This window comes from Schistocerca nitens, chromosome 4, assembly GCF_023898315.1.
Source record: "Schistocerca nitens isolate TAMUIC-IGC-003100 chromosome 4, iqSchNite1.1, whole genome shotgun sequence".
NCBI lineage: Eukaryota > Metazoa > Arthropoda > Insecta > Orthoptera > Acrididae > Schistocerca > Schistocerca nitens.
This window is the reverse complement of record NC_064617.1, coordinates 661073360-661101017: the sequence shown is the minus strand read 5'-3', so window position 1 is coordinate 661101017 and position 27658 is coordinate 661073360. Positions and strand designations below refer to the sequence as shown.

The 27658-nt window shown below is 43.7% G+C and overlaps 1 protein-coding gene across 1 annotated transcript in view; it reads right to left on the bottom strand.

The window, feature by feature from the left end:
• LOC126251672 (serine/threonine-protein kinase RIO1) overlaps positions 1-27658 on the bottom strand; it is a 116843-nt gene that overhangs the window by 79825 nt on the left and 9360 nt on the right. Inside the window, exons 3-4 of the mRNA XM_049952250.1 lie at positions 4475-4691; positions 3920-4168 (exon numbers count right to left, since the gene is read on the bottom strand). Coding sequence (XP_049808207.1) covers positions 3920-4168; positions 4475-4691 — 466 coding nt within the window. The remainder of the gene's footprint in view (positions 1-3919; positions 4169-4474; positions 4692-27658) is intronic.

Sequence of the window (27658 nt, the reverse complement as noted above, 5' to 3'; positions counted from 1 at the left end):
TTTTCACCAAAATCTTCACAGATGAGTTATCACATTTGGAAACTGTGTCTGGTCCTCAGCATCTGTTTCTGCTGGTCACTTAATTGTTGTAGAGTGTTGTTGTTGTTGTGGTCTTCAGTCCTAAGACTGGTTTGATGCAGCCCTCCATGCTACTCTATCCTGTGCAAGCTTCTTCATCTCCCAGTACCTACTGCAACCTACATCCTTCTGAATCTGCTTAATGTATTCATCTCTTGGTCTCCCTCTACGATTTTTACCCTCCACGCTGCCCTCCAATACTAAATTGGTGATCCCTTGATGCCTCAGAACATGTCCTACCAACCGATCCCTTCTTCTAGTCAAGTTGTACCACAAACTTCTCTTCTCCCCAATCCTATTCAGTACTTCCTCATTAGTTATGTGATCTACCCATCCAATCTTAAGCATTCTTCTGTAGCACCACATTTCGAAAGCTTCTATTCTCTTCTGGTCCAAACTATTTATCGTCCATGTTTCACTTCCATACATGGCTACACTCCATACAAATACTTTCAGAAACGACTTCCTGACACTTAAATCTATACTCTATGTTAACAAATTTCTCTTCTTCAGAAATGCTTTCCTTGCCATTGCCAGTCTACATTTTATATCTTCTCTACTTCAACCATCATCAGTTATTTTGCTCCCCAAATAGCAAAACACCTTTAGTATTCCATGGAAAATGTCTAGCATAAACAGAGTGAACACTGTATGGCATATAGTCAATATAATCATCGACTCATCACTTCATTTTGAGATATGTGACTCAATGTAAGAAGACCTTAAGCAAAGCAAAATTGATTAAGTAGGTATTAAACTACAATCCATCCAAAATTTTCTGTTCTGAAAGCCATGTAAGGCAGAAGACTGCAATGAATATAAATTCACAAAAAATGTTGCAAATACACTCCTGGAAATTGAAATAAGAACACCGTGAATTCATTGTCCCAGGAAGGGGAAACTTTATTGACACATTCCTGGGGTCAGATACATCACATGATCACACTGACAGAACCACAGGCACATAGGCACAGGCAACAGAGCATGCACAATGTCGGCACTAGTACAGTGTATATCCACCTTTCGCAGCAATGCAGGCTGCTATTCTCCCATGGAGACGATCGTAGAGATGCTGGATGTAGTCCTGTGGAACGGCTTGCCATGCCATTTCCACCTGGCGCCTCAGTTGGACCAGCGTTCGTGCTGGACGTGCAGACCGCGTGAGACGACGCTTCATCCAGTCCCAAACATGCTCAATGGGGGACAGATCCGGAGATCTTGCTGGCCAGGGTAGTTGACTTACACCTTCTAGAGCACGTTGGGTGGCACAGGATACATGCGGACGTGCATTGTCCTGTTGGAACAGCAAGTTCCCTTGCCGGTCTAGGAATGGTAGAACGATGGGTTCGATGACGGTTTGGATGTACCGTGCACTATTCAGTGTCCCCTCGACGATCACCAGTGGTGTACGGCCAATGTAGGAGATCGCTCCCCACACCATGATGCCGGGTGTTGGCCCTGTGTGCCTTGGTCGTATGCAGTCCTGATTGTGGCGCTCACCTGCACGGTGCCAAACACGCATACGACCATCATTGGCACCAAGGCAGAAGCGACTCTCATCGCTGAAGACGACACGTCTCCATTCGTCCCTCCATTCACACCTGTCGCGACACCACTGGAGGCGGGCTGCACGATGTTGGGGCGTGAGCGGAAGACGGCCTAACAGTGTGCGGGACCGTAGCCCAGCTTCATGGAGACGGTTGCAAATGGTCCTCGCCGATACCCCAGGAGCAACAGTGTCCCTAATTTCCTGGGAAGTGGTGGTGCGGTCCCCTACGGCACTGCGTAGGATCCTACGGTCTTGGCGTGCATCCGTGCGTCGCTGCGGTCCGGTCCCAGGTCGACGGGCACGTGCACCTTCCGCCGACCACTGGCGACAACATCGATGTACTGTGGAGACCTCACGCCCCATGTGTTGAGCAATTCGGCGGTACGTCCACCTGGCCTCCCGCATGCCCACTATACGCCCTCGCTCAAAGTCCGTCAACTGCACATACGGTTCACGTCCACGCTGTTGCGGCATGCTACCAGTGTTAAAGACTGCGATGGAGCTCCGTATGCCACGGCAAACTGGCTGACACTGACGGCGGCGGTGCACAAATGCTGCGCAGCTAGCGCCATTCGACGGCCAACACCGCGGTTCCTGGTGTGTCCGCTGTGCTGTGCGTGTGATCATTGCTTGTACAGCCCTCTCGCAGTGTCCGAAGCAAGTATGGTGGGTCTGACACACCGATGTCAATGTGTTCTTTTTTCCATTTCCAGGAGTGTATATATCTTTTCATAATAGGTTAAAAGAAGAAGATGAATTTGTTAGCCAGTGAGGTAAGAACTGACTTAATTTTTCCATGAAGGAGATGAGTGTTGTACTACAATGCTAAGAGGAGGAGGCGGGGGGGGGGGGGGGGGGTTCCTATATTTAAACACTCCCTCATTAAAGCAGTGGTGCCTAAGGGGCAGAGTTTGCCATGGGAAGGAGGCACTGCAAACTACACATCAAAAGTCCATCATGGAAAAAACAATTCACTAACTTACAGTCAATACTTTGAAAAGTTCCACATTTCGTTGGGATAGAAATTTTAGTAGTCAATTTGATTAGTATGTAAATACTTTAGTGGCACATGGTATGACAACTCATTCACTTGTTTGACTAAAAGTGTGATTAAGAACTTAATAGCCGAGTGTTGCTATGATTTAGCAGCAAATTACTTTGGCGACCCAGCACAAGCACAACTGGGGCCATGAAATTTCGTTCAAAGGAGTGCACCCAAGTATATCTCAGGCTGTGATGCTTCACAATGCATAAGCTACCTATTGTTCGAAAACTGGACTGGATCCATATGAGAAGAATGTATGGATGCCTTGTAACCTATCCTTTGACAGTTACCACCCTCTACTGTGTTGACTGATTGAGTTTCTGTGCTGCTTGAATGACACAGCGTTGAAAGGTATGGGAACAGTCTGAAATAAATGGTGAAGGACTCTTCCAGAAAGGCACAAAAAGGCTCAAGAAACTATTACTAGTGCAACTATCAGCAACTAGCTTGTATGACAGCACTTTCCTGATAATATTCTTGCAGCTGAGATGAAACAGCATCAAACACAGGTTTGCGAGATTTGTCTGAAGAAGGCCACACAATCTATTGGCAAAGCAAGCATGAAACAAAGAACCTGATATTTCCCTGGCTGCAACATACTTCTGTGAAAGCCAGAATGTCTCTGACTTCACTGTTGTGGCAGAAGTAACTGTTGGTCTGTTGTGTTTGATTTGTCATCAAATGCCAGAATTAAAGGTACTAAAGGCCTACAGGTAGGGCAAAGGTCTCCCCACCCTTGTCATTGCTTGATGTTTCATTATGTTCTGACACATTTCCATCAAAGATGAGTGGCTTCTCCAGCTGACAATTATCCGCTTTATCATCAAAAAATACTGGCACTCCAGACAGGTCATATACAGTTGAACTTTTTAGAATCTTACCAGTGAAGCAATCTGAAAGGCACTGCTCATCACGGACCCATGAAAATATTATATCATAGCTAATATTTGATGCTGCTTTTGACATTATTGTAAACTGTGTACAGTTGCTGATGGATTATAATGCTTACTTGTTACACTAATGGTTGTGGCACACAAAATGTTCAAATTGCTTGTAATTCAATTTTAGGTCTTAATGTTCAAACTGTGTAAAAATTAATTTACAGCCACACATTACAATTCTAGTTAGAACAAATATTAACCCTTCAACCTAATTTACAATATGAAGCCAATAATAATAATCATCAAGATAATACAATGATATTAGTATCTGAACAACGGCCAGGTCAAACTTTATTTTCCACATACCTGAATTCTCCAGTAACATATTTATCCCTGTCTTTAAATACAAGTATTGAGGTTTTATAAATCTTTATCGCGTAATCCTTCCCAGATTTTGAGGTAGCGTGATACACATTAGCTTCTTTGCCTGTAGAAATACAGCCATTTATCTCAGAGATGACTTCTCTACTAAGCAGTTTGAAAAGTATCATCCGTGTCCTGGGATCCATAACCTGCTCTGCTGTTGCTCTGTCGTGTTTATCTTTGGTACGTATCCTTTAAAACAAAAATGATGATTGATGATTACCAGTGTGTGCGTTTATATTATTCTAAAAAATTGCCTAATTGCAATAACTGTCACGAAAGTTCTAGAATGACAATTCTTTTTAATATAGAAATTATGTACATATACACTATACAGGGGCAGCATAAAATTGGTCACCAACTAATTTTACATCACACTAGTAATTATGTCACTATCGATTAAGTTACTCAATGAAACCGAAAATTTCGGTGTCAATATTTCAAAACACTATTTTGAAAATAAAAAAATGCTTCAAGACATTAATTATAAGCACTAACCTGTCAGAATCCAGTTTTCTACTGCTTTCTATTAAATGATTTAAAGCATGTGATGGTAGTGCTGGTCCTTCATATCTTTCAACATTTATTTTATTTAAAAATTTGTTGAACAGTTTATCCTGTGGTTGATAAACAATTGTTTTTCCTCCTGCATTTACTTCATAATTGGAATCTAGGTAAGTACTGACTGAGTGTTCTTTATTCTTCTGATTACATGCTGGAAATTGAATTTACAGTTATTAAATGTATCTAAATATATAAGTGACTACTATTGTGTAGGTGCTTTTTGTAACTAACAACTGTTTTAAAATACATAAAACTAAAGTAAATATAAGATTTTTAAATCAATTTAACAACAGCTCAAAATTATAAAGAAAAATGTAATCACTTCATTTCAGGGTGCACTTAGAGTGGAGAAAAAAAAACAACAAATATAAGTAAAAAAAAAAATTGAAGACGGGTAATGCAACAAATCATACACAGTGATCGGCATATATGTGATATTCACATCCGAGCAGTTATGAGCTCACCTATGTTTTCTAATTATTAGCATTATGCCAGATACTGGTTCAGCACCTTCATTTAAGTGATTTCTTGTGTACTTGTGTCTCTGGAGCACAATTAATTTATTGTCCATTTCCTTGCATTAACATGTTGTTCTATGACACTTCCATAACGTGTATTATTCTCCACTTTCACAATTGTCCGTATTTCTATCTTCCAAAATCCACCACTGTCTTTCCTGGCACACACTTCACATGGCTATAATCAAATGTGTTCAGTACATCAACAATTTCCAAGATTATTTGGGATTGATGCGTGTCCACCAGCATTTGGGATTGATTTGTGTCTACCAACCTGGTCCTAATGTCACAGACTGATATACATTCATCTTGTTTTCTGAAGACGACTTTCGTGTCTACTCACAGAAGAGTTACGGCCTCATTCCATGATTTCATTTTACAGTACTAATCATGGGCACTTACCCAACTGCTGTCAAGTTTGGTGTCCCCCCTCCCGTAACATTCCAAATGACAGTGGATAGGCACAGGCCAACAGCAGACGATAATTCATTTATAAATCAAACTGTATTTCATGAAGTAAATGTACATCCCATAATAAACAGTTCACTGGCTACATATGGTACAAAAGTTCTCTCAAGCTCATTAAAGTATAAATCTGAAACCTAGCAAGTTTTCCTTCCTTCTGTATGCATAAGAACAACTAAGTACTTCTGCTTTTCAGAGAGTCATCTCCTTTAATCAAAAAGCGTTTACTGTATGAGGTGGTTAAATGGAACCACTTGTGCATCCCCATCAACCAGTCTTAGCAAAGAAGAAAAAAGTACTGTTTTATAGAATTACAAATGCTAACAGTGTCACACTATTGAGAGAGAATTTACAGAATGAACAAGGAGAAGAAAGTTTACTGAGGACAGTAGATGAGAAATTTAATTCTTCTCTAAAATTATTTTAATAACCCAGTTTTCTTTTGTAAGCAGCTGCAGCAGCAAGTCGTATACTCCTAGCTCACTCATTTCTTACATAGTTTAATTCTTAATTTCTTTGCGTGTTTTTGGTACTTGCATTGTTTGATACATAAATTTCGGGCGTATTATAGTATTTGAGAGTTGTAGCATCGCGTTTTAGTACCTGAATAGTGTAAATTCGTGTAGTCATTTGTCTTTTGTTTTTGTTTTGAACGGCCAGTGTCGGTTGGTCAGTCAGTGTGCTCCCTGCCGCCGTTGGATAAGCAGCTGCAGCAGCAAGTCGTATACTCCTAGCTCACTCATTTCTTACATAGTTTAATTCTTAATTTCTTTGCGTGTTTTTGGTACTTGCATTGTTTGATACATAAATTTCGGGCGTATTATAGTATTTGCGAGTTGTAGCATCGCGTTTTAGTACCTGAATAGTGTAAAATCGCGTAGTCTCCTTCCGCTGCCGAGCAGTGTGTCAGCAGTGCGTTAGTAGCAGCATTACTGCATTTACTAGGCAATCTTGTATTTTAATAACCGTTTAAATTTTGTCGATTTGTTTGCACTCTCTGTAGATTAGTTCAGACGTTCTTTGCAAAACAGTTTTTAGCATGGATAGGGACTGCAACTGCTGTGTTCGGATGCAGGCTGAGTTGGCATCCCTTCGCTCCCAGCTTCAGGCAGTGTTGGCTTCGGTCACACAGCTTGAGGCTGTTGCCAATGGGCATCACTGTGGGGGTCCGGATGGGGGTTTGTCGGGGACGGCCAGCTTGTCCCACGCATCCCCCGATCGGACTAAGACTGTGGTTGCCCGGGATACTGCCCGCATTGAGGCTGATCCCTCACCTGTGGTAGAGTGGGAGGTAGTCTCAAGGTGTGGCAGGGGGCGAAAGACATTCCGGAGGGCTGAACGGAAGGCCTCTCCAGTTTGTCTGACGAACCGGTTTCAGGTTCTGTCTCAGGCTGATACTGATCTTCGGCCTGACATGGCTGCTTGTCCTGTTCCAGAGGTTGCCCCTCAGTCTGCAAGATCCGGGCGGTCGCAGAGGGTGGGCTTACTGGTAGTTGGGAGCTCCAACGTCAGGCGCGTAATGGGGCCCCTTAGAGAAATGGCAGCAAGAGAGGGGAAGAAAACCAATATGCACTCCATGTGCATACCGGGGGGAGTCATTCCAGATGTGGAAAGGGTCCTTCCGGATGCCATGAAGGGTACAGGGTGCACCCATCTGCAGGTGGTCGCTCATGTCGGCACCAATGATGTGTGTCGCTATGGATCGGAGGAAATCCTCTCTGGCTTCCGGCGGCTATCTGATTTGGTGAAGACTGCCAGTCTCGCTAGCGGGATGAAAGCAGAGCTCACCATCTGCAGCATCGTCGACAGGACTGACTGCGGACCTTTGGTACAGAGCCGAGTGGAGGGTCTGAATCAGAGGCTGAGACGGTTCTGCGACCATGTGGGCTGCAGATTCCTCGACTTGCGCCATAGGGTGGTGGGGTTTCGGGTTCCGCTGGATAGGTCAGGAGTCCACTACACGCAGCAAGCGGCTACACGGGTAGCAGGGGTTGTGTGGCGTGGACTGGGCGGTTTTTTAGGTTAGATGGCCTCGGGCAAGTACAGAAAAGGCAACAGCCTCAAAGGGTGCGGAGCAAAGTCAGGACATGCGGGGACCAAGCAGCAATCGGGATTGTAATTGTAAACTGTCGAAGCTGCGTTGGTAAAGTACCGGAACTTCAAGCGCTGATAGAAAGCACCGAAGCTGAAATCGTTATAGGTACAGAGAGCTGGCTTAAGCCAGAGATAAATTCTGCCGAAATTTTTACAGAGGTACAGACGGTGTTTAGGAAGGATAGATTGCATGCAACCGGTGGTGGAGTGTTTGTCGCTGTTAGTAGTAGTTTATCCTGTAGTGAAGTACAAGTGGATAGTTCCTGTGAATTATTATGGGTGGAGGTTACACTCAACAACCGAGCTGGGTTAATAATTGGCTCCTTTTACCGACCTCCCGACTCAGCAGCGTTAGTGGCAGAACAACTGAGAGAAAATTTGGAATACATTTCGCATAAATTTCCTCAGCATGTTATAGTCTTAGGTGGAGATTTCAATTTACCAGATATAGACTGGGACACTCAGATGTTTAGGACGGGTGGTAGGGACAGAGCATCGAGTAACATTATACTGAGTGCACTATCCGAAAATTACCTCGAGCAATTAAACAGAGAACCGACTCGTGGAGATAACATCTTGGACCTACTGATAACAAACAGACCCGAACTTTTCGACTCTGTAAGTGCAGAACAGGGAATCAGTGATCATAAGGCCGTTGTAGCATCCCTGAATATGGAAGTTAATAGGAATATAAAAAAAGGGAGGAAGGTTTATCTGTTTAGCAAGAGTAATAGAAGGCAGATTTCAGACCACCTAACAGATCAAAACGAAAATTTCTGTTCCGACACTGACAATGTTGAGTGTTTATGGAAAAAGTTCAAGGCAATCGTAAAATGCGTTTTAGACAGGTACGTGCCGAGTAAAACTGTGAGGGACGGGAAAAACCCACCGTGGTACAACAACAAAGTTAGGAAACTACTGCGAAAGCAAAGAGAGCTTCACTCCAAGTTTAAACGCAGCCAAAACCTCTCAGACAAACAGAAGCTAAGCGATGTCAAAGTTAGCGTAAGGAGGGCTATGCGAGAAGCGTTCAGTGAATTCGAAAGTAAAATTCTATGTACAGACTTGACAGAAAATCCTAGGAAGTTCTGGTCTTACGTTAAATCAGTAAGTGGCTCGAAACAGCATATCCAGACACTCCGGGATGATGATGGCATTGAAACAGAGGATGACACACGTAAAGCTGAAATACTAAACACCTTTTTCCAAAGCTGTTTCACAGAGGAAGACCGCACTGCAGTTCCTTCTCTAAATCCTCGCACAAACGAAAAAATGGCTGACATCGAAATAAGTGTCCAAGGAATAGAAAAGCAACTGGAATCACTCAACAGAGGAAAGTCCACTGGACCTGACGGGATACCAATTCGATTCTACACAGAGTACGCGAAAGAACTTGCCCCCCTTCTAACAGCCGTGTACCGCAAGTCTCTAGAGGAACGGAGGGTTCCAAATGATTGGACAGAGCACAGGTAGTCCCAGTCTTCAAGAAGGGTCGTCGAGCAGATGCGCAAAACTATAGACCTATATCTCTGACGTCGATCTGTTGTAGAATTTTAGAACATGTTTTTTGCTCGAGTATCATGTCGTTTTTGGAAACCCAGAATCTACTCTGTAGGAATCAACATGGATTCCGGAAACAGCGATCGTGTGAGACCCAACTCGCTTTATTTGTTCATGAGACCCAGAAAATATTAGATACAGGCTCCCAGGTAGATGCTATTTTTCTTGACTTCCGGAAGGCGTTCGATACAGTTCCGCACTGTCGCCTGATAAACAAAGTAAGAGCCTACGGAATATCAGACCACCTGTGTGGCTGGATTGAAGAGTTTTTAGCAAACAGAACACAGCATGTTGTTATCAATGGAGAGACGTCTACAGACGTTAAGGTAACCTCTGGCGTGCCACAGGGGAGTGTTATGGGACCATTGCTTTTCACAATATATATAAATGACCTAGTAGATAGTGTCGGAAGTTCCATGCGGCTTTTCGCGGATGATGCTGTAGTATACAGAGAAGTTGCAGCGTTAGAAAATTGTAGCGAAATGCAGGAAGATCTGCAGCGGATAGACACTTGGTGCAGGGAGTGGCAACAATCCCTTAACACAGACAAATGTAATGTATTGCGAATACATAGAAAGAAGGATCCTTTATTGTATGATTATATGATAGCGGAACAAACACTGGTAGCAGTTACTTCTGTAAAATATCTGGGAGTATGCGTGCGGAACGATTTGAAGTGGAATGATCATATAAAATTAATTGTTGGTAAGGCGGGTACCAGGTTGAGATTCATTGGGAGAGTGCTTAGAAAATGTAGTCCAGCAACAAAGGAGGTGGCTTACAAAACACTCGTTCGACCTATACTTGAGTATTGCTCATCAGTGTGGGATCCGTACCAGATCGGGTTGACGGAGGAGATAGAGAAGATCCAAAGAAGAGCGGCGCGTTTCGTCACAGGGTTATTTGGTAACCGTGATAGCGTTACGGAGATGTTTAATAAACTCAAGTGGCAGACTCTGCAAGAGAGGCGCTCTGCATCGCGGTGTAGCTTGCTCGCCAGGTTTCGAGAGGATGCGTTTCTGGATGAGGTATCGAGTATATTGCTTCCCCCTACTTATACCTCCCGAGGAGATCACGAATGTAAAATTAGAGAGATTAGAGCGCGCATGGAGGCTTTCAGACAGTCGTTCTTCCCGCGAACCATACGCGACTGGAACAGGAAAGGGAGGTAATGACAGTGGCACGTAAAGTGCCCTCCGCCACACACCGTTGGGTGGCTTGCGGAGTATGAATGTAGATGTAGATGTAGATGTAATTAATGTGGAAGTTGAGACATACAGTGGCTGACATCTATGGTCAAAGTATTTTGTGCCAGGAAAAGCTGAATTAAAACAAGTCCATGCTTATTTTGATATGACTCACACGAAGGACTTCCAAAATTGCAACTATATGAAACAATCATGAGCACAATTTGGAACTGCACAAACAGGAATAAATGTTTACAAAACAGATGCTGCCAGACATTTCAAAATAACAAATATGCTACAGTTCATGTGAAGAATCAACTATGAGGAAGTTTTGTACAAAATGGGCATTGCATTTGTTGAATTCTGATCAAAAGCAAATACGAAATGCAATAGCTCAGCAATTTGTGGACCATTTCCAAAATAAACCAACTGATTCTGTTTTTTGATATTTTGCTGAGGGCGCAACATGTGTTCAATTATTTACACCATAAATTAAAAGGGCAATGAAAGAAGAAAAAAGGTAAAAGTGACAATATTGTGATTAATTTGTCGCCTACCAAATGGCAGAACAATAACTATCAATTATCATTAAGTCTTCTGAACCAACTTTATGAAAAACAAGAAAGCTAGATTACAAACTCAGGTACTTTAAGTAAAGAACAATGAAATATCAGTAGTATATAGCATGCTCTTACATATTACCACGGCTTAAGTTATATGGCTAGAAAAGTTTTGAGTCATCAGACGGTAAGCCAAATAGGGTAGTTGAATGTGGGTATTCACAAACCTTCCATGATTATACTCTTGACCCTGGAGTGGGAAACTGCCCCTAAATAGCAGAAAGATCAGCAATTATCAAAGGTTTCAGGATGCAGAAGGCAATGGAAACTGCAGCATTAATGACAAAATGTATATCCATGGGGCATGAGGCTTTCGACTGAGAAACTGTCATTATGGTCACTCCGCTGGCAAAAGTCCCAGATTTCTGTGAGGGAACTTGCAAGGAGATGATTACGATGAAAAGACTGAATTACCAATGAAATGGCCATGTTCTAGGAGTCTGAGCATGCACTGTCTGAAGTCCAATTTGTGGTTAAGAAGTTAACAAAAATCTGAAAGGGGAAATCTAAAGGATCAGTCTAGATATAGTGGAGGGCAGTGAAGTGATATGGAAAGAAAATAAGGATTTTTAGTTAGACAAATGCAGGGTAATATTAACAGCAGTAGAAAATAGCTGCGAGAGAGTACAATTCAGTTAGAGCAGAGAGAATTTACTGTGAAAAGGTCAGAGATAGCACTATTCTCTTCAAAATATAAGGAAACTAGCACCAACAACAATTCAGGTTTACACGCTGGCGTAATAAGCACAAGATTAACAGGCAGATGAAGTACATGACAATACCAAATGTGTAATTCATTACTTAAAGAGAGAGGAAAATATAATGGGAGAACATGGACTCAGTAGTAGAAATTAGAGAGGGAGAGAGGGAGAGAGAGAGAGAGAGAGAGAGAGAGAGAGAGAGAAAAGAGTGAATTTTGCCATAAATTACAGCTAGTGATGGTGAATACATTGTACAACACTCACAATCAATGGTATATTTGGGAAAGGCCTGTGAGGAGAGAGGGCAATTCCAGCAGGCTTACATTATGGTCAGGCATATTCAAAAATACCACAGTGGATTATAGGACACACCCAAAAGCATATACAGACTCTGATCACTATTTAGAAAAGATGAAGATTAAATTGAGTGAAGACGGGTCAGCTTGCAAAGGAATAGGATATTTAGGTACAATACTGTGGAATGAGGTGGTGTTTGAAGTTCTCTAAGACAGCAGACACTGCTATACTAATACCACAACAGACAGTTATTTTGAAGAGGAATGGACACCTCTAAAAAAAGGCAACCACAAAAGCTGGAAGACAAATATAGGTCCGGGGCAGCGGGCAGGGAGGAGGGAGGGAATGGTCGTCAGGAGTGACTCAGCATACAGAAAAGTTAAAAGAACCTTCAGTGAAGCAAAGGCATCAACATCGTAAGAGCAATGGGAATTTCCATCTATACGCTCTCACCATAGATAATGGTGAGAGCCTATAGGTGGAAAGAGTGCACTTAATGCCTTTATGAGAGGGAAGAACCATCTCATGGCATGGTGGAAAAAGAAATGGAAGTTGATATGGAAGACATGGGATACAGTATTAGTGTGAAGAGCTCAACAGAGCTGAGCTTTCAAAGACTTATGACCAAATAAGATGGAAGGAAAATATTCATTGCTTTGCAATTTCTAAAATTATTGCGCCAGGGAGGAGGGGGGTGGGGGAGATGGGGGGGTGGGTGGGGGGGGGGGGGCAGGGGGTGATGGCAGTGTGACTACTATTCAAACTGGTTTGCAGGTTCTATGAATCTGGAGATCTATAATTAGACTAATGAAAAGTATTATTTGCAGAATCCTGGCCATAACAATGTAACATAAGAGTGAGCACACTCACAACATCAGCTTAACAGCTCAAGTATCCAAACTGCTGACAAGAATAGTGTCTCTTACATAAAGATCAGTTCATTTTTAGGAAATGTAAGGGCACAAGAGAGGCAGTTACATGCTGTGACTGATGATGGAAACAAGATTTAAGAAAAATCAAATATGTTCATTGGATTTGTTGATAAAGAAAAAGCAATTGACAATGTAAGATGTCACAAGATGTTAAAAATTCTCACCTGTGCAGTTCAGACAAGCTGGTGTTGGTACAACACATCCAGATGGCATAGGAAGTGAAGCAGTCATTGAACTGGAACACACTGTATTGGGCAGCATGTTCTGCAACTTGGTGGTCCTGCTATCTCTTGGCCATAACAGTATTTTTCAAAGATATTAAAATAAGCCATTGTTAAATACATCTATAAAAGAGGTGATAGGTGAGATCTCCATAATTACTGACCTGTTTCACTACTGACATCTTTTCCCAAATCTTTTGAGAACATGATGTATTCTAGAATAGTATCCCACTTCAACAACAATAATTTGCTTAGTAAATCACACTTTGCATTTCAGAAGAATTGCTCAGCTGAGAAACGCTATTTACACACACACTCACCAAATTTTAAAAGTATTAAAAAAAAATTAAAAAAAAATAATTCTGTTACCTCTCTAAAGCATGTAATAGGACGAGTCACAAAATTCTCCTAAAAAAACTGAGGTTCTATGGCGTTGATCGTGTAGCCAACCAATGTAGTCCAGTCAACAAAGGAAAATTAAGGGGGAAAAACTTGCATAGTCGCAATGTTGTACAGCAGCAATGGACAGTGTAATGAACAACATACTAAGAATTTTGATCAGGGGGGTGTGAGCATGGGAGGAGAGTGTTAAAAAGTAAATTTTTACATTTTTCTTGAGTACCTCGAAGACTGAGGCTTCTAGAGAAAATGTTTCCCAGTACTAAATTAAATTACATTAAAATCCTACAAAAAAGGTCCTATCCATTTTTCCATAGATCTAATAGTTTCTGTGTTGCAAGATATGGAAAAATTGCAGATTATTAAAAATAGTGATTTACTTAAGGGTGTTTCAACAAAATTATAACGACCCTTCCTCAGCTGACTTTATGAGTCAATTTTTCTTTTTCACAAAGAGTGTTAACACCATATTGAATAGAGATACAAATTACTAATAACATTAATGCAAGAAATGCATCGGGGCAGACTATGTAAACCTCTGCACAGGAGAAGTTGATTCTTAGTCATCCTCTATGGCAACTGTAGTGTTCTTCCAGGACAGACAACTTCCTCCACCACAAGCGCTTCTCGCTTTTTCTGTTTACAAACAGACTATACCTCCCCAGCATTACCTCTCAAGTTCTCTCACATGAGCAGACACAGTAACTTCACTGAACTTTTATTTATATAATGGAATTAGGCTAAAAGAACAGGGCCAGTGGCATTCATGGTGGAGCTTATCTACTGCTCATAGGCTGACAACATGGCAGTTTTGTGTACCCAATGGGGTGATGCTTTCAAACAACTAATGAGGGGGGAGAACATAGGAAATGTATTTCTAGCATCAAAATTGAAACCATTGTCTTGTTTGCCGTTTCTTAACTGCGTTAATGAGTTTACAATGGTATTCTGTGATTATGTCAGCAAATGGTATGAAGTGAAGTGGTCTAACAGATTTAGTTCCACACAGCGACATCGCCCATTGGTATATGCATCAAGGACTAACGGCAGAGATTTGGAAGGGTATTAAATGCGTGTGTGAAGTGGTTCTTAAAGAGTCTAGAATTTGTGTTGATGGAGTCATTTGGAAGTGTAGCAGAAGCAGCCACTTCTAAAAGTGTGGTATTAGAAAGAACTACTGGTTTTCTGGTAATAAGCTACAAATTAGTATGGTTTTGCAATTCACATACTTATGAATTTATGAATACAATTTGAGAATTTGATTTGGCGAAGCAAACTGGGATCGACTGGTGACATTTCTGTACATAGGTTTGCATGGACACAGGACTCTGACAGAATAACAGATTGCCGAGATTGATGAATCACAGTTCGGAAAGCAAACAGGACGATGGGTGTTTGGCACTACACAGCGAAATACACAGAAGTGTTCCTTTCCTGCTGTGTCAATGCGATAGAAAGCAATTCTTCTGATACTTATTAAAGAAAATATTTTGCTTGGGGGCAACCTTTACTTCTAACTGTTTCTCAACATACAAATGTTTGAAAAATGAAGGCTTCAGACACCTTCAGGTAAATCATAAAGTAATTTTCAAAGATCCCGAAACAGGTGCCCACACAAATACTATAGAAGACAAATGGGCTGTCATCAAACAGTCCCTGCATGGCATGAAGCACTGTAAAAATTTCTTTGGCAGCTACCTCTTTGAATATATGTGGAGGAAGCAGAAACAGAGCCAGATATGCTTATATGTTTTTGTGGGTAGCTGCACTAGTCTACAACGCATATGAATAAAATTTGCTGTACTTTCAGTTTTTGCTTTCATCTTATTTGCAGACCTCAACCAAGAACTAATAACATTTATTAATCTACCTCCTCCTCTTCTTCTTCTTCTTCTTCATCCTCCTCCTCCACAGAAATCCCCCCATGATGTAATTATAAAAGACTGATCCACCTACCTTTTAAGTAAAATGATTTACTTCAGAAATATTGGTCCACTTACCTTCTCCCATGACTTAATTAAAAAACATTGATCTACTTACTCCATGTGCCCAAGCAGATCAAATGCTTAGCAACACACAACAGAGAAATACTCCACTGTTTTTTTTTTTCTTTTTGATTACATCATAGTTTGCAATGCAGTCCTTGCAATACACTTATAATCTCATTTATAGCAGTGTTTCAATTTCTCTTCTCAATGTATTCAAAACACATTTGTTTCCTACTCTCTCACTGGTTGTGTAGCACAAACAGCTGAAACATCATCTTTGTTCCCATCATACCTCACGGTACGCACTAACATTATTCCTGTGTGAAACACAGAAGTATGCCACTGGTCCTATTGGCTTACTCTATAACAGTTTTCTGTCACCTAGATGTTATGTGACTTCAGATATTTCCACTCAAATCAAGCAATGCATTACAGAGATTACTGTTTTAGATTTGAACATGATCAATCTGTTCCACCAGACATATTGACACCCACCTTGCAAGGTATACTGTGGAGGCAAGTGCAGCCCACTCTAAAACTGAAACCATTTCCTGGTTTGAAGAGATTAATGCAGTCTACTGGTTACACAATTAATAGTGTAGAAGTGCAGCAGCTGCCTCTGTTTTTAGATGCTTGTGTTCCCTTTTGCCTATTCATTTGGTGGATTTTTTATTTTCTCCTTTCATCAATTAAATTTAATATGTCATGTGAAGCCCATGGATTTCTACTAGGCCATTTTGTTTTGTTTTGTTCTAGGGCACGAAAACAACTGGGGTCATATGTGCGCAAGTCAAAACTATAGAACACAAAGACAGAGAGGAGTTAAAAAACGACTATACGTCAGTCTCAATTGATGTAACAGAAGACAGGTAAAAACAGGGGTGTTGAGAAAGGGATAAAAAAGACACCATACAGACACAGAGAGCAAAAACTAAAAATTAAATGGCCTTTGCCATATTGCTATGATGGGTAAAAAGTAAAGTGCGGTCGACAGTCTGCACATCGTTTGCTAAAACAGCCGATAACTCAGATAGCAAACCCAAGCAGGAACATCATTGGTTAAGAATGGACATTCCATCAGGAAATGACAGACAGGTAAAACTTGGGTGCAATGTGTACAAAGTCGTGGGGGAGCAACACTTAACAAATGACTATGGCTAAAAAGGCAGTGCCCAATACACAACTTAGTTAAAATGACCTTCTCCCCATGGGAAGGCCGAGAGGTGGTCATCCAAGCCACTGGGAGAGGCTTAATAATGCAGATACCATAGTGACGCCACCTCCTGACAGACAGCAACACAGAGATCATTGGAGGGGATATATGAACTACTGGGCTGTTTCTAGAATGAAATTTTCACTCTGCAGTGGAGTGCGCGCTGATATGAAACTTCCTGGCAGATTAAAACTGTGTGCCGGACCTAGACTTGAACTCAGGACCTTTGCCTTTTGCAGGCAAGTGCTCTACCAACTGAGCTACCCAAGCACGACTCGCGCCCCATCCTCACAGCTGTAATTCCACCAGTACCTTGTCTCGTACCTTCCAAACATACGAGGACTGAAGCTTTGGCAGGAGCATCGTTTCCTGGCAGACCAACATGACCAGGAACCCACACAAAATATCACAATGGCTCCACTAAAAGTGAGCAAGTGACAATTTCCCTGGACTCGTTGCACTAAGGGATGGGTAGTGTACAGTGCACATAGATTTTGAAGGGTGCTGCACAGTCTGAGCAGAGAAGACAATTGGTAAGTGTGTCGCCAGATGTACTGCATGGCCTGTTACAGGGCAAAGAGCTCAGCTGTAAATACTGAGCAGTATACCAGAAGTCGATATCGAAAAGTGTTGGTGCCAACTATGAAGGAAAACCAGACACCATGGTCAGTTCAAGAACCATCATTGTACACAAAAGTACTATCGTGAAGTTCCATTCGAAGGTCATGAAACCGAAGGCGACAGAGTGAAGCTGGACTAGTGTCCTTAGGAAGCAAATGAAGGCCAAGGTTAACACAGGCCTCTGAACGAAGCCAAGGTGGTGAAGGGTTCGCACCCACTGGGAAAGTTGCAGGTAGTGTTAAGTTACACCAGCAGAGCAAGTACCGAGAGCAGACTCCAGGAGGTAACAGAAGAGGGATGCGTCCTATACTGGCAATTGAAGGAATCATCGAAGGAGGCGGCATAGGATGGGTGACTACGCATGGCAGACAAACGGCACGCATACTGGCTGAGAAGAAAGTCATGGCGATAGGACAGTGGTAGTTTAGCAGCTTCAGCATACAGACTCTCATCCAGGCTAGTGTAAAAGGTGCCAGTAGCCAAACAGATGCCATGATGGTGGATAGTGTTAAGATGGCGTAAGAAGGACGAATGTGCAGATGCATCAACAAAGCACCTACAGTCTAGTTTCGAATGGATAAAGAACCAGAACAAATGGAGGAGGGTGGTTTGTTCCGCACCCTAGGAAGTACCATTGAGGACACGTAGGACATTGAGAGACCGCGTACAGTGGGCTGTTAGGTACGACACATGGCAGGACCAAGACTGTCTCCTATAGAGCATGAGTGGCAGGAATTTCATAGTTTCGACAAATGGAAGAGCAACAGGCCCAAGATGTAAAGATGGTGGGAGAAATCAATTGTGCCGCAAGAACTTCATACAGAAAAAGTGGAAAAACGAAAGCCATTTTGATGCTCCCGGAGTAAAGATGATCAAAACATTGCTGAAAATGCCACTCAGTGAGGCAAGTCTGTGGAGAACTGCAATAGATGGCAAAATCGTCAACAAAAAGGGAGCTGGAAATGTCCGGCGGGAAACAGGGTTAATGGCAATAGCAAAGATGACGACTCTGAAGACTGAACCCTGAGGCACACCAGTTTCCTGGATAAAGGTGGCTGACAAAGCAAAACCAACACACATCTTGAAAACTTGGTCTTTTAAAAATTTTTGAAGGAAACACGGCAGGCAGCCATGGAAGCACCACGTGTAAAGAGTACAAAGGATACCAGTTCTCCAGCAGGCGTCGTAGACCTTCTCCAAAAAACACAGTCACAGTCTGGGATTTCCACAGAAAAACATTCAAGACATGGGTGGACAAAGTGACAAGATGGGCAACTGCAGAACGGTGCGCTCGAAATCCAAACTGTGCAGTCGTTGGTAAATTGCAAGACTTGAGCTACCATACCAGCCAGGCACGAATTATACGTTCCATCATCTTGGGAACACAGCTGGTGAGAGAGATGAGGCAGTAGCTAGAAGGAAGGTTTTTGTCCTTAGTGGGCTTAGGTGTGTGTATGACGGTGGCTTCTCGCTTACGTCTGGGAAATATGCCCTCTGTGCAGATGCAGTTGTATGTATTAAGCAGAAAGTGCTTGCCCACAAGAGAAAATTGCTACAACATCTGAATATGGACAGCGTTTGACCCTGGCGTGGAGGATCAGCATGAACTGAGAGCATGATCTAGCTCCCTCATAGTAAAGGTGGCATAGTAGCACTCAATTCTGAGACAAGAAAGGTATTGCCCAAACCTCCTCTGCTCATTTCCGATGGAGGAAGGCAAGGTGATAGTGGGAAAATCTTCAAATTTCTGCAAAATGGCGGCCCAAGGTGTGAGAGATAGCAATAGGGTCAACAATGACGTGGTCTGCTAGTTTCAGGCTGTAAACTGGCAAATGGATCTTGGTCCCAGAGAACTGTTCGAAGCTGGCCTACACAACAGAGGAAGGGGTTGAACTGTTAAAAGAACTAGTGAATGAAATCCAGCTAGCCTTTTTGCTATCCCAAAGAACGCGACACACTTTGTGTGCATCTGTTTATAATGAATGCAGTTTGCCATCACAGGATGATGGTTGAAAACACAGAGAGCACGTTTCCATGCGCGAATTGCATCGTGGCATGCCCCAGTCCACCCAGGGACTGGGGACACAGCATGGTAAAAAGTAATGTGTGAGGAATCGAATGTTCTGCAGCAGTAAGGATAGTTTGCAAGATATTCCACCTGGTCATCACAACTGGGAAAATCTTGTTCTTCAGATGTTGCCGGGGAGGAGTAAAGCCACCAGTCAGCCTTAGTAAGCTGCCATTTGGGTGTGCACGCAGGTAGGGTAGGAGTCAGCAAACAGATAGCACATGGGAAATGGTCGCTTGAGTAAGTGTCAGAATGAACGGACCACTCAAGACAATGGGCAAGCTGGGCAGTGCAGAAGGATAGGTCCAAATGGGAACAGGTGTACGAAGAAAGGAATTTGACTGTTCAAGTGTTAAGGCAGAAGAGGTTGAGTTGATTAAGAATATTAGTCAAAAGGGCACCTCTGACAGATTCTGGTAGATTCCCAAAGGGGATGATGCACACTGAAGTCACTGAGTAGCAAAAACGGAGGGAGGGGGGGGGGGGGGGGGAAGGTAGCTCCCAAACAAGCTAAAGAAAGTCTGTCCTGGTGGCACTGAATGACTGAGGGACATAAATGGTACAGAGGGAAAAAGTCAGATGAGGAAGTAAAAGGCCAACTGCAACAGCTTGGAGATGGGTTCACTAGAAATGTCATCCTGTATGAGCAGCACAATGCCCCCACGAGATGGCATGCCGAACTCAGGGAGAAGGTCAAAACGAACCGGGAAGAAAAGTGATAGCTCAAAGCGGTTGTGAGGATGCAATTTTGTTTCCTGAAGGCAGAGTACAAAGGGATGCACTGATGTTGAAAGCAGCCGTAAATCCTCTTTGTGGGGCCGAAGGCCACGAACGTTCCATTGAAGGAGAGTCATGATGAGGAAGAAATGAAGGGGTGTCACCTTGGCGGCTGCCGAGTGACAGCCTGCGAAGACTCGCTGCTACAGGAAACTTAAGCAGGAGGATCCTGCTCCATGAGGTCCACAGAAGCATCAGCTTGCTTGTGCTGATAGTCTGTGGAGTCCAACACAGAAAAAAGGTTGGTGGTGTGCACCGGCAACATGGAGGCTAGCCGGGCTAAGGTATCATGTGGCAACACCATCAAAGAGGATCTTCGAGTCAGTGAAGGAGAAGACCATTTGCGTTTGTTGGACTTCCTCAAGCCTTTCTGTTTAGTAGACGAAGACTCAGATGTTGGTTAGCTGGAGAGATATAGTAAGTCTTCACGGGAGTACTCTTTCTGTCCTTTCTGGCCTATCAGTTACGTAGCTGGTGACTTCGCCCCTTGAGGCGAGAGTTTGATTGTGTGTTGCACAGCTAGACGAAGGGATGGCAATGCTACCTCGACACTGAGCAATTTTACAACCTCAGAGCTGAATTTGAGGTTGCATGTCTGCATGGCAATGTCCTTTATGGAGCAAGAGGTAGCAATAACAGAACTATAAGTGCCTCACAGGAGAACGCAGGGTTTGTGACTAGCCAATAACTTGCGAGTGACTGGGTTAGGCACTTTTTCCTTTACCCGGATCTCCTGCAAAGCCCGCTAGACAAGATACACAGGACAATCCCAAGAGGATGCAGCATGGCCGGCATTGCAGTTGATAGAGCGGGCAGGAGAAGGTGGACAGTCACCCTCGTGCTCATCCCTACCACTGGTTACACATTTGGTTGGGTGTCGACAAGACGTTCTAGTGTGGTTGAAACAATGACACTGGTAGCAGCAGATCGGGTTCAGAAGTTGCAGACCAACTGTGATAATTTCATAGCTCGCTTTGATCTTGGACGGAAGGTGAGAAAAAAAAAAGTGCGCGTGGGCACTAAGGAGGAATCTACCCTTTTCATCACACGATGGAGGCAATGACACCCTGATCAGAGTGGTATGATTGGATTATGGCCTCTTTCAGACTATCTAGCAGCCTAGTGTAGGTACCACAATGGGAAGAATCAGAGTTCTATGGGCCTTGACACAAACAGCATAATCATGGAGAAGCAAGGTGGCAAGCAGCTGTTGTACTTGAGAATCATAAATAGTCTCCAAAAGCAAAGTGCCATACTATAAACAAGAGCACGATTTCACAAGGCCGGCAACTGCATCAAAACCTTTCTGAACAATAAACAGATTTACATGAAGGACTGACTTTCTTCAGTATGTGAAACCATGAGGAACCATGGTGCAGCTGGAAGGGGTCTTTGAATCATTAACCTCAGTCCATTTACGTTTTGTAGACATTGATTATGAAGATGATTCGCTCATTGCAAGAAAATCCCCCATGATTGCCAGCATCTCTGATGGCGTGTTCCTTCCAACTGGAGGCCCCATTCACAAGGGAGCACACCTCCCTTAGTTAATTGTTCACATCTCAGGTCACACGTCTCTAACATCTGACAGAGGGACCAATTGGCAATTTGGGAAGGTAGCAGCTCAGGCAATCACCCCTCCCTGGGCCTGGCCTGTACCAGGGGGTATGTGCGAAACCTACCTTTTGATGCGGGGCTGGGAATTTCGCATTACCGAGTCACCTGTTAAGTGTTAGACACTTGGGCCGACAGTCAGGAATGCACAGCGAGGAAGAAGGAAAAGAAGAACCTCAAACGCCAAAGCAGAGAAACGAGGGGAGAAGGGAAACAAAGAAAGGTGAAAGGGAATGAAAAACAATGGTGAGACTGTTCTTATGTCAGCGACGGACAATGCGGGACATTCCCAGTAACACCCCAGACATGTTCCAAAGGGAAATTATGGAGATGGGAACAATATAAATTGAAATAACCTGAAATCAATCAGAGTTTCGAACGAGCGTGAAACAACAATTTATGAAACAAATGAAAGGAATACAATACAAGACGAATTAGTAGCTCAGAGATTAAATAGTGAAGGCAACAGAAAGTCAAATGGATTAAATCAGGGCCTAGTAGAAATGGAAAGGAAAGAGGAAATACCTGTATACGAGGTGTGGCATAAATTTCTTTTCACCTTGGTTCCAACTATCATAAATCCCCCAAACAAAAAACTGTGCCCATTTCTTTGATAAAAGCACAGTCACACCTGTCTACAAGAAGGGTAGCAAAAGTTATCCACAAAACTACTGTCCAATATCCTTGACATTGATTTGTTGTAGAATATAGAACATATTCTGAGCTCAAACATAATGAGGTATCTTCGACAGAATGACCTCCTCAATGCCATCCAGTATGGTGTCCAGAAACATCGATCATGTGCTACCCAACTTGCACTTTTCTCACATGACATACTGAAAGCTTTAGACCACAGCAGTCCGGTAGATGCACTATTTCTCAAAAGCATGAGACTCAGAATCACACCAACACTTATTGCGTAAAGTACGATCATATGGGGTATCACATGAAATTTGTGACTGGCTGGAGTTTTTGGTAGGGAGGATGCAGCATATTATCCTGGATGGAGAATCATCGTCAGATGAAGTAACTTCGGGTGTGCCCCAGGGAAGTGTGTTGGTACCCTTGCTGTTCACACTGTATATTAATGACCTTGCAGACAATATTAATAGTAACATCAGGCTTTTTGCTGATTATGCAGTTATATATAATGAAGTACCTATCTGAAAGAAGCTGCATAAATATTCAGTCAGATCTCGATAAGATTTCAAAGTGGTGCAGAGATTGGCAACTTGCTTTAAATGTTCAGAAATGTAAAACTGTGCACTTCACAAAACGAAAAACCATAGTACTCCATAACTACAATATCAATGAGTCACAGTTGAAACGTCTGCCTCGACAGCTGAGTGGTCAGCGTGGCAGACTGCCCTGTAAAGGAGCCTGGGTTTGATTTCCAGCTGGGTCGGATGTTTTCTTTGCTCAGGGACTGGGTGTTGTGTTGTCTTCATCATCATATCATTTCCATCAACACGCAAGTCGCCAAAGCGGTATCACCTAAAAAGACTCGCACCAGGCGACCAGTCCACCTGACGGGAGGCCATAGCCACACAACATTTCATAGTTGGAACTCGCCAGCTCATACAAATATCTGTGTGTAACATTTTGTAGGGATACAAAATGGAATGATCACACAGGCTCAGTCATGGGTAAAGCAGGTGGTAGTCTTCAGTTTACTAGTAGGATACTGGGGAAGTGCAGTCAATCTACGAAGGAGAGTGCTTACAAATCACTCATATGACCAGTTCTAGAACTTTACTCAAAGTGTGTGGAACGCATACTAAATACGACTAACGGGAGATATTGAACTTATACAGAAAAGGGCAGCACGAATGGTGACAGGTTTGTTTAATCCATGGGAGAGTGTCATAGAGATACTGAAGGAACTGAAATGGAAGACTTTTGAAGATAGACAAACTATTCAGAGGAAGTCTATTATCAATGTTTCAAAAATCAGCTTTAAATAATGTCTCAAAGAATATACTACAATCCCCTACATACTGCTCACATAGTGATTGCAAGGATAAGATTAGAATAATTACCACACACACACACACACACACACACACACACACACAGTTGGAATTTTGTGAACAATATATTTCGTGTGAGATGGCGGCAAAGTGCATCACGTGAAATATAATAGACTTCTCTGGTGCTATTGCATGTTATGAGTTTGTGTGTGTAATATAATGTTACTTGGTTTTTGTGTTTGATTTGTTTGACCTGGAAGTGCAAATATATTTACTGGATCTAAATGCCTTTTACTCACTACTACTTATGCAACTGTGTCAACTCCAATAGGTTATGGGCTCAGTGATGCATTTGGAATAAGTATATCCATAGTATAAGTAGTGAGAAAGTATTGGAAAAGTTCCCAGTAGTGCACTTGCGTAAAGTACAAGTTACCCTTAAAAGACAAATGCAACTCTCTCTTATTATTCTTCAGTATTATTCTTTACGTTAACAAGATCAAAGTTACCATTAAAATGAACACAGTACAAATTCTGTAGATTGAAAGACTTATGGGTCACCAAAACTATGCAACATGGAAATCTGCAGTAGAAGCGTATTTACGTTTGGACAAGGGTTTTTTTTTTTTTTTTTTTTTTTTTTTTTTTGTGGTTTTAGGGCGCACAACGTCAACGGTCATTAGCGCCCAGACTACTTTAGGAATGCACCGCGAGTCACAAGTTTAAAACAGCAACGAAACGGAAAACACGATGAAAGACATACTGACAGGCATAGGATTAAAAAAGAAAACAGCATAATCAAATGTCCTTTGAGAGGGTTGTCAAATTGATAAAATGAAGAACGCGAGCAGCTGCTCGTGGGTCATCCGCTAAAATAGCTTCTACAGTACATGGCAGGCCAAGATCGAGACGCAGGGTGTTAAAATCCGGACACGACGTTAAAATGTGGCGGACCGTCAGCAATTGCCCACATGGGCAGAACGGCGCCGGCGCAGCCGTCAGCAGATGGCGATGGCTGAACCGGCAGTGGCCAATTCGCAACCGGGCCAAAACTACCTCCTCCCACTGAGAAGGGCGTGAGGAGGACGTCCAAGCCACGGGAAGAGCTTTCAAGGCCCGAAGCTTGTTGTCTGTAAGTGCAGCCCAATCGGCATGCCACAGCGATACAATGCGCCGACAAATTACCCTGCTACAATCTGACGAAGGGACACAACAAGAAGCTGTCCGAGGCTGGAGGACCGCAGCCTTGGCCGCGGCATCTGCAGCTTCGTTCCCAGGGATACTGACATGGCCAGGAACCCACATAAAGCTAACCGGAGAACCGACGTCCACCAGCTGCTGAAGAGAGCGTTGGATCCGGTGCACGAAAGGGTGAACCGGGTACGGATCACCGAGGCTCTGGATAGCGCTCAGGGAATCGGAGCAGATGACATATGCAGAATGTCGGTGGCGGCAGATGTAAAGGACAGCCTGGTAGAGGGCAAAGAGCTCAGCTGTGAAGACCGAACAAAGGCCATGGAGCCGGTATTTGAAACTTTGTGCCCCGACAATAAAAGAACACCCCGTCAGTGGTCTTAGAGCCATCTGTATAAATGAAGGTCATATTAATGAACTTCGAACGAAGTTCGATAAAACGGGAATGGTAGACTGAACCAGGGGGTAACCTCCTTCAGGAGCGAGCAGAGGTCAAGGTGGACGCGAACCTGAGCCTGGAGCCAAGGTGGCGTGTGGCTCTCGCCCACTCGAAAGGTGGCAGGGAGTGAAAAATCAAGGTGTTGAAGGAGGCGACGAAAGCGAACTCCAGGGGGTAGCAGGGCAGAGACATACAACCCATATTGACTGTCGAGAGTGTCATCAAAAAAGGAACGATAAGACGGGTGGTCGGGCATTGCCAGTAGCCGACAGGCATACCGACAAAGCAGTATATCGCGCCGGTAGGTGAGTGGCAACTCACCAGCGTCAGCATGAAGACTCTCGACGGGACTAGTATAAAACGCTCCGATCGCAAGTCGTAAACCCCGATGTTGTATGGAGTTGAGGCGGCGTAAGATGGATGGCCAATCCAGCTTGGAGCGGACGATCGACCGATATAGGCGAAGGAGGACGGTTCGATCCGCTCCCCACGACATACCACTGAGAACACGGAGGACATTGAGAGAATGGGTACAACGGGCAGCCAAATAAGACACATGTGGAGACCAACTAAGTTTCCCGTCAAATGTAAGACCTAAAAATTTTGTTGTCTCCACGAATGGGAGAGCAACGGGACCGAGTCGTAAGGACGGCGGGAGAAACTCTTTGTAGCGCCAGAAGTTAATACAGATCGTCTTCTCGGCAGAAAAACGGAAGCCATTGGCGACACTCCAGGAGTAAAGACGGTCAACAGAACGCTGAAGACAGCGCTCCAGGAAACACGTACGCTGCGCGCTGCAATAGATGGTAAAATCGTCCACGAAAAGGGAGCCTGATACATCAGCTGGGAGGCAATCCATTATTGGATTGATCGCTATGGCGAAGAGAGCGACGCTCAAAACTGAGCCCTGTGGCACCCCATTCTCCTGGCGAAAGGTGTCTGACAGGACAGAACCCACACGTACCCTGAACTGTCGATCCATTAAAAAGGAACGAATAAAAAGAGGGAGGCGACCGCGAAGGCCCCATGTATGCATGGTGCGGAGAATGCCCGCCCTCCAACAGGTGTCGTAAGCCTTCTCCAAATCAAAGAACACAGCCGCAGTCGGGCGCTTCCGCAAGAAGTTATTCATAATGAAGGTTGACAAGGTAACCAGATGGTCAACAGCAGAGCGGCGCCTATGAAATCCACATTGTACATTGGTAAGTAGGCGTCGAGATTCGAGCAGCCAAACCAAACGAGAGTTAACCATTCGCTCCATCACTTTACAGACACAGCTGGTAAGCGAGATGGGTCGATAACTGGAAGGCAAGTGCTTGTCCTTCCCCGGCTTAGGAATCGGGACAACAATAGACTCGCGCCAGCATGCGGGAACATGTCCCTCAATCCAGATGCGATTGTAAGTACGAAGAAGAAAACCTTTACCCGCAGGAGAAAGGTGCTTCAGCATCTGAATATGAATAGAATCAGGCCCTGGAGCGGAGGACCGTGATCGGCCAAGTGCGTTTTCGAGTTCCCGCATGGTGAATGGGGCATTATAACTTTCACGATTCGAGGAGCGGAAGTTAGGTGGCCTAGCCTCCTCTGCCTGTTTGTGGGGGAGGAAGGCAGGGTGGTAATGAGCGGAGCTCAAAACCTCTGCGAAAAAGCGGCCGAAGGCATTGGAGACAGCCTCAGGGGCCACAAGGACGTCATTCGCGACCGTCAAGCCAGAAACTGGTGAGTGGACCTTAGTGCCAGATAGCCGGCGCAGGCTACCCCAGACAACAGAAGAAGGAGTAAAACTGTTGAAGGTGCTTGTGAAAGCAGCCCAGCTGGCTTTCTTGCTTTCTTTAATAATACGACGACACTGTGCACGTAATCGTTTATAATTGATACAATTCGCCACTGTAGGGTGGCGTTTAAAGGTGCGTAAAGCACGTCGACGAGCACGTAAAGCGTCTCTACATGCTGCGGTCCACCAGGGGACCGGTACGCGACGTGGAGAAGAAGTAGGGTGAGGGATGGAATATTCAGCAGCAGTGAGAATGACTTCCGTGAGGTGTGCGACCTGACTATCGCAGCTTGGGAATGTTTGATCCTGAAAGGTCGCCCTGGAATAGAAGAGCCCCCAGTCTGCTTTGGAGATGTTCCAACTAGATGAGCACGGAGAGGGGGTATGCTGCAGGAGATGGATAACACACGGGAAGTGGTCGCTCGAATATGTATCAGAAAGTGCATACCACTCGAACCGGCGTGCA